This window comes from Numenius arquata, chromosome 8, assembly GCF_964106895.1.
Source record: "Numenius arquata chromosome 8, bNumArq3.hap1.1, whole genome shotgun sequence".
Taxonomy (NCBI): domain Eukaryota; kingdom Metazoa; phylum Chordata; class Aves; order Charadriiformes; family Scolopacidae; genus Numenius; species Numenius arquata.
Window position 1 is genome coordinate 25,067,926 of NC_133583.1, and position 8,162 is coordinate 25,076,087.

Genomic DNA, 8,162 nt, shown 5'->3' on the forward strand with positions numbered 1-8,162 from the left:
CCCGCCGCCGGGGGTGTTCCCCCCTCCCCGGGAGGCCGCCCCGCCATGCCGGGCTTCACCTGCTGCGTGCCGGGCTGCTACAACAACTCGCACCGCGACAAGGCGCTGCACTTCTACACCTTCCCCAAGGACGAGGAGCTGCGGCGGCTCTGGCTGAAGAACGTCTCCCGGGCGGGCGTCAGCGGCTGCTTCAGCACCTTCCAGCCCACCACGGGCCACCGCGTCTGCAGCGAGCACTTCCAGGGCGGCCGCAAGTCCTACCTGGTGCGGGTCCCCACCATCTTCCCCCTGCGCGGCGTCAACGAGCGCAAGGCGCAGCGGGCCGCCCGCCGCCCCCGCCCCGCCGCCGCAGCCGCCGCCGCCTCCGCCGCCGCCGCCGCGCAGGGTCCTCCCGGTGCCGCTGCAGCTGCCGCCACCGCCGAGGTCCCGGCAGGGGGCGCGGCCGAGGACGTGAAACCCATCGACCTGACGGTGCAGGTGGAGCTCGGGGCCGGGGCGACCGCGGGGCCCGGTCCCGGGAGGCTACCGACGGCGGCGGGGGAGGAGGTGGCGGTGGAGGGCGGCCCCCCGGACCACTCGTACTCGCTGTCGTCGGGCACTACGTCGGAGGAGCTGCTGAGGAAGCTGAACGAGCAGCGCGACATCATCGCGCTGCTGGAGGTGAAGATGAAGGAGATGAAGGGCAGCATCCGCCGCCTGCGCCTGGCCGAGGCCCAGCTCCGTGAGGAGATCCGCGAGAAGGACCGGCTGCTCCACGCCGCCAGCGCCGGCACCCGCAAGCGCCACGGCCTCTGAGGGCTGCCGCGGCCCGGCCCAATGCGGAGCTCCCAACCTTGGAGCCTCCGCCGCCCTCGGTGAGGTGCCCGGACAGAGCGGAGACAGGATGGGTCCCAGCCCCGCAGCCCTCCGTTTCTCCCTGCCTGGTCCCTCCTGCCCCCACCGAAGCAGCCCCTTGCCATCACATCCCCCTGCCTGGTCGGGGCGGCCGCCGTCAGCGCTGAGCCCCGTTATCCATCCCACGTTACCCCAGAGCTAGCACTGCGGGTGCCTGCCCGTTTACACCAGGCCCATCTGCACCCTCTCGGTGCCAGCAGCAGCAAAAAGCTCTTCTTTTAGTGTTGATGGGATCTGTGTCACCACGAAGTGGCCGTAGGGTATCAGTTCTCAGCAAATAAACTGTGTGCTGAGTGAGGTAGCAGCAACACTACCCCCTGGAGAAGGCATGTCTGAGAGCGTGGCTGGCACCGGACCCTTCACAGGAACGAACAAGGATGTCGTGTTTGGCCTCGCTTAGCAGAGGCCCGAGGAAAGCTTTAGAAACCCTCTCAGGGTGATGTGTTTCTTCAGTAAATTACTGATGCCATAGAAGACTGCTGTTTCTAGCGTGAAAGAATCCCCAGATTAAAGAGTGCTCTTGTACATGTAGTTTTTTTGCTTTCTCCGCAGTACATACGTATTTGTTACGGGCGTCTCCGTGCTCTCAACGCTAGTAAGGATTACGACCTGGTACCGAGAACCCGGTGGCATTTGATGGCTGTAGTTTGTCTCCTTGGCTAAGAACTCCCTCTAATGAAACGGAGGCTTTGTAACACTTCGGAATTTAAATCCTTGGCTTTCGCTCGGAGAACGGGGACGAAAGAGAAGCGCAGGGAGTTTATCTGCAGCGGTTGCAAACCCTTGCTGTCTAATCCTCAACTAGTGGGCACGACGCATAATCTGTACATTAGGCGAGACCTTACCGAAATGTGCTTGCGTGTTCTAAACCCGGATTTAAGAGTATTGTAACAAAATCTACGTGGAATGATTGTGTGGTTTCTGTTTCTAGCCAGCCGTTAGTCCCCTCGCTTTTCAGCGACGGGAAGCCACATCGACAGTGGCTAGGAAGATGGTGGAGCGAGAGCATGGAGGCTGGCCTGAAGGTGTGCTTCCAGGGTTGCCAGGGCAACGGATACCTTGGCGCTGAGGAAGAGGAGGGTATCTGGTGTCCCGTGCTTCGCTAGCCTGGCTGTTGAAAACAAAAGGCAGTTCACCACAGTGTGCCCATCCTGACGTCAGAGGGAGGAGCGCCCAGGCGTCCGCTGGGCGCGTGAGGTAGTTCTCCTGAAGCAGAGTGTGTTGTACTCAGTACATCGGGATGTCAGTTTTACTAAGTTTTATAGAAGTATTTTCTAAATGTAAAAAATTATTGTTAGTTTGAGAATATTGTAATCTTTGTAACACTGGCTAATGTAGCTCTACAACTCTCCGTTTGGATACTCTAGGGCCGAACAGAAGGGCGCGGTGGGATTTGGCAGCGGGAGGTTTATCTCTGGATCATGTAGCCCATTCAGCGACAGGCGTTGGTTGTCGCAGCCTGCGAGGTGATGCATGGCGCATTGTTCTGTTAACGTGTACCGAGTTGGATGGTGGACCGTAAGGATACTACAGGTCTCTTCATGTACTAAGTATTTCCCATTATTTCATTTTAATTTATTTTCTCCAATCTGATATGTAGCTCTTAGCTGCAGCTCCGTGGTATCCTGATCTTCCTGCCAGTCAAGTAAGCAGCGAGTTTGTTTGTTTGTTTGTTTCTTTTGGGGTTGTTTTTCTTCTTGTAAGGAAAGCAGATACCTGCTCCACCCTCTGATTTAACATATGGAATTGGTCCAGCAGATCTCTACGCTCCCATCAAGACATAGGCAGCACAACGTCTCCCCTTACCAACGACACGGGTTGTGCGTCCCAGCTTCTCCACAACGTGCGTGGCGTAACAGTCGTGGTATTTTTTTCTACCATTGGAATGCACTTCAGGACGTTCAGCCCTTCGGCCTGCTGGACTGGTTAACTGCTGGACTCTTCCACTTCTCCAGGTTACACTGAGGTGCTAACATGCTTAATTTTAATAAAGTATATTTTGTTTTGTTTCCTGTTTCCGTGCTGTGTGTATATATATATATATTTCTGAAAGGTGACTGGAACTTGTCTTCCCTTTTGCAATGTTTTTATATTCCTCCTGAACTCCCCAGCTGCACTGGAGTGAATATCTTTACATTCGTGTAGGGTGAGGAAGAGGAGTTTGAGGTTGTTCAGCGTACGACATACCTGCCCGCACAGGTGTTATGGTTTGAGAAACGCCATAATGATTAGTTGTCATTTAGACAGTTATTCCATCACCTGATTACCCCTCTCCACCCAGGAAGGGAAATCAGGGAAAAACAAGGAAACACAAGGGTTGAAATATAAATAGATTGAAAAGGATCAGACTAAATAATTAACAATAATACTTAAGAACCAGCATTGATCCCGATACCAACATAAAATACACAGGGACTATCCCCATCCCATCCCATCCCATCCCAGGGAGCCGTGCACTCCCCGCAGGGACAGCCAGTGTGGGACACTGCAAGCGCTGCGGCTTCGGGAGGAAGGGAAGGGCTCAGGGCTCCAGCACCGGGGCAAGGAGTTCTCAGGGTGGCAGCCACCAAGGGAGAGAGAGAGAACTCCTCAGCAAAGTTTCTAATTTATACTGAATGTGGCGTTCATGGTATGAAATAACCCTGTTGGCAGCTTGGGGCAAGTGCCCGGGTCTCGCTCCTTCTCGTCTCTGTGCCTGGGGAGCTCGAAAGCACTGAGGCCTTGAAACCTGCACCCCCGACAGTAAAGGAAATACTGTCACCAATTCAGAGACTGCAGTCTTCTAAAAGTGCAGTTTTCTCAAGTATTAGAAAAGAAATCGGTCCTGTGTCGGTCAAACCATGATGAGGTTAGAGTTGTCCTGCTGAGGGAATGGCTCTTCGGAGAGGGGTGCTCTCTGAGTTGCCAGGAGTGATTTGAGCCACATGGGGCTTCTGTGGGAGGGCCAGCACAAGTTCCCTGTGTTATCCAGGGGGGAGAAAGGAGAAAGCGTGGCCTCTCACGAACCAGCCTCATGCAGGGAGGAGCTGGCCTTGTGGTATCTTGGAATGTGTAACTCCACTTCCCAAAGTACCTAATTTCAGACTGGTTTAGAGCTATTTGTCTCAAACAATTGTAAGCGGCAAAAAATTTCAGCTGTGCCTCAAATGTCACATTTTGGGGTTGAACTGGGCATGTTAAATGAAGCTGTGTGACAAAAGTGAACACTTGTCCTCATGTGCGCTTTCCCCCCTTTGCTGCTAAATTAAGCAACGGCACTGGCAGTGAATTAAGAGGTTAATTGTGTAGGAAGTCACCTGAATATGCTAACAAATAAACTGTGTTACTGCTCCACGCAGATGCTCTTCTTTCTATTTCAGCTCCTCACTTTTCTGCATCCTGTATCCAAATCTAGCCTATACCCTCCCTGTATTTTTCTTCTACCAGCTTCCACCGTTTGATTGCCATGTTCCCGTGTCTGTGTATCATCAAACGTTAGCCCTAGAAGGGGGCTTGAGGAATGTTTGTTTAGAATGGCTTTTATTGTTCTAAGAGAAAGCCATAATTTCATCTTTGTAATGATCACCCCTAAAGATTAACAGTAACTCCCTTTTAGGGTTCTGTACCTGGTTTCAAGTTTTTCTGTAGTAATACGATAGCTTTTAACCCAGTGGGTTAATAATTTTATTTTACTGAAGATGATGCATTCTTGCTCAGCAAGCTGCAGAGCTCAGGCACTAAACAAGTCATGTATTCCCTGAGTAGCCAATATCCAGTGTTGTGGTACCAGTTCACTTGCCACTTCAGTGTCCTGGTTACACAAGGATCTAGAAACGTAACTCTATCTATGGCATGTTTATCCATACGATCCTAAAATCCTGGCAATGTGGATGAGGATAACGCAGCCTGCCTGTAACGGGGAGAGCTGTCAGCTGGCTGATGGGGTTCTCCACATCTGTAGAGAGTTTCCAGTTGTTCCTTGCTCGGTTCCCAAACTAGCTGACAAAATCACACCACGACTGGTTGAAGCTCAGGCTAGAATGAGTGAAAACAGCGTTCCAACATATGCAGTCTTTACCTAATGGCCCTATGCATCTGTACAAGCCATGCAATCCTCATCTCTGGATTAAACCAAAGAGCTGGTTTTCTGAAGGTGGTGTGCTTAATAACTTGGCTCTACCCAACATGTCTGCAAGTCTGAGGACAAAGCTTTCTGAACTTTAATTAGGTAAAATCAGCCTTTGTGAGAAAGGGAGTGTAAAAAGAGCTTTGGCCACAGAGCCCCTGTGAGAGCAAGGTAGTGACCTGTAGCCTCAATTCTAGGTTGAGTTCTTCATGATCAGGTATGGATGGGAAGGGACAGAGGGGCTCTTATGTGACAAGAAAAGGTAACAAGCAGAACCAAATGGGAGAAAGACACAGAGAAGCTTCTCTCCAATGCAAAACCCTAATGATGAAACCCTAACTGTCTTCTCTGCATGTGCACAAGGCTCCCTCGGTTCATCTGCATTTAGAGTCAGTGTCGGTCCCATTAAATTCGTGGACAGATGACCGTTTTCATGACCTCTGCCACACCATCTTTCGCAGCGTGGGTTCTGGCACAAGGAATATTCTCCAGCGTCCTGCCCAAACGCTTCATCTACAGTTCTTCTCTTCTGTCACTGGAAGCCACTGTGTTGGAAGTCAGTGTGTTCCAACCCCACCTCTGTTTCCCTGTCTCATGTCCTGCCTCCAGCTTTGGGAGCTGCCTCCTCTTGCAGTTCTTCCCGCTGGTCCTACCTCTGCCCTGTGACCAGGGCCCTGATGGGACAGGGCAGAAGTTACTGTGCCAGTGAGCATCACAATGCAGAGGCTGGAGACTCCTCTGGGAACTGGTGTGCCAGGAAGCACAGGCCGACAGGCTGGATGGCAGATATCTCTCTGATCATCCCTGCTCTCGAGAGAGGGCAGAAATGCTGAAATTCTGGGCTAAATCAGGGCTCAATTGAAAGAGATGGGACCAACAAACCCAACCTTCTTCTCCATCCCCTTCTTTTCCTTCTCTGCATCTCACCACATGCCCTCTTTTTACTCTCAGAGGGTGCTGAGGCCTGTTCTTGGGGCTGGTTCCCCTTGCTATTCTTGATGGGAGCCCAGGTAGTCCAACAGGCTCCTGGTATCATTTCCCAGATCTGGAAAGCAGCAGCAGCAGTCTCCCAGCACCAACGGTAAGGAGGAAGCATCCAAAGCTTTCAATTTCCTCCTGAGCAGAACACAGGAACACTCCCAGGGTCCCACCATCACAAACCCATCACCACCTAAGGGCTGTGTGAGAAGCAGCCAAGGGAAATTTGCTCAGCTCTGGTCAGGATGTGGTGTGACCAAGCCAAGTGTGCACTTTTGTCTTGTGCTTCATAGCACAGTCCCATCTTCATTGCCTTGACTATTCTTCGTTTTTTTAGATTGCACATTTCCTAGGGTAAAAATCATCTTTCTTGTCCACTTGCACATAGTGCCCAGCAAAGCAGGGTTTCAATGCTGCCTAGGCTCCTAGGTGATACCCTTCTTAACCTCTACTAAAAAATAAAGAATCAGCATCATTCAGCTGCTGCCCAGTCAGCTCTCACTTCAAAGGGTTGATTGTTTCCGCACAAAAATATTACAGTTCAGATGGGCGTGCTAGGACAGCCCAGAGACCAGACGGGCAACTGCAAGGCACCAGCCACACCTGTGCTGGTCACACAACTCATCTGGGAGTCACTACACAGGAAAAGAACAAAAAGTGGTGTGCTCTTGTGGGTGGTGAGGTTACCATCTGCTGATGGACCTTCACTGCTTCACCTCTCCCTGGGTATCCTGGTATTCCATCACTATGTCCCTTCTGATGGAATATGATTTAGGAACAGATCTAATGCTAGAAAAATATTCCTAAAACCCAGTTACCTCCTTCTCAGGGCGTTCCATTCAGCCCTCACCATCTAATTTCTACTTTTCCTCCTGAATCACATAGCAATTCTACCTCAAATTCTTACTGTGTCTCTGTCTCTCCTTCAAAAATTAAAAACTGCACAGAGCAGAAAGGTGCTAGCATAGCTGGGCAGTCACACCATAAAAGATACTTACCCACAGAAAGGAGCTACTACAGCTGGGTAGCCACATCCTAAAAGATACTTATCCCACTATAACGGCTATTACAGGAATAGCAGAAGGAAAATCACCAGCATTTTATCCTAAAGCCTGCAAGCTCCAGGTTTGGATCCTTTTTCGAACTGACTCCACAACAGATCAGCAAGAACAAGGGACCCCAGGTGGTGCGTATCATGCAAATCCTTCTCCTTTGCCTTTCGATATGAAGAACAAATGATAAGTACTTTTTTCTGTATATTCACAGCTTTGCATTGGTGTGTAATCAGCCCAGTTCCTTGATAAACCTGAGGGTTGCTGTGTACAAAGTGTTTACCTGTGTAAGAGTGTCATAGGCTTCACAATTTTTAAAACGGGTTTTGTTCATGACACAAATTCTTAAGCTGAGTCCACAAATAACTGTGGTCAGGATGGTCCAAGTCATTCCACTGTGATCTTTCCCCCCTGGGGGAGAGACATCGGTGGCAGCCACAAGGTGTAAATCACATGAACACGTCTCAGGCTGGCAGCTGAAGGTCTGCGAATATCATGATAAAGGCAATTAAAAAGGTCATGGTTTTCTCCCAGGTATGGACCAGCACCTCAGTCAGAAAACAAGGGGGAGAGCGGGGAAAAAAAATCACCTGCTCATTGTTCAGCTGCTCTTCACCTGGAGTCAGTGGAGCCTCAGCTGTCTGCAGTCTCCTTTTCCAGGCCAAGTGGGGTAAGAAGTCGTGAGATGGGGACCGACACGTGAGATGGGGACTGACCGGTGCTGGCACGCAGGTTTGCCTCTTTTGAATAGGAGAAACCTGTTGGAAAATACTGTTAGTGTGACGACAGAGGAATCTAGGAAAGAGGTTCAGCGTCTGCCACTTCTATCTCCTTTTCAATAGTACTGCCCTCAGCAGTGAGGCCGGACAAACGCCTTGTGGACCTTCCAGGGTTGTGCAATGCTGTTTCTTTCTAAGAAGCAGACAGGTAACACTCAGGCAAAGACCTGGGAACCTTCAGAGCTGGGCTAAACCACCACACCGGAGTGCTCACCGGGCAACCACTGAGCTCTTTCAGGCTCAGCCCTATCACCTAACTACAGATTCTGCACCTTTATAAGCCTCCCTGCTGCTGCTTGAGTGAATGTAGCGTGGGCCTCCACATTTGAGACCACACATTTTACATTATTTCAT

At 50.9% G+C, this 8,162-nt stretch overlaps 1 protein-coding gene across 1 annotated transcript; it reads left to right on the plus strand.

Annotated features, from left to right (window-relative positions):
* Positions 1 to 45: 45 nt before the first annotated feature.
* On the plus strand, positions 46 to 795 carry THAP11 (THAP domain containing 11). Its single transcript, XM_074151456.1, has one exon. The coding sequence runs from the start codon at positions 46 to 48 to the stop codon at positions 793 to 795; it is 750 nt and encodes a 249-aa protein (XP_074007557.1).
* The last annotated feature ends 7,367 nt before the right edge of the window (positions 796 to 8,162 follow it).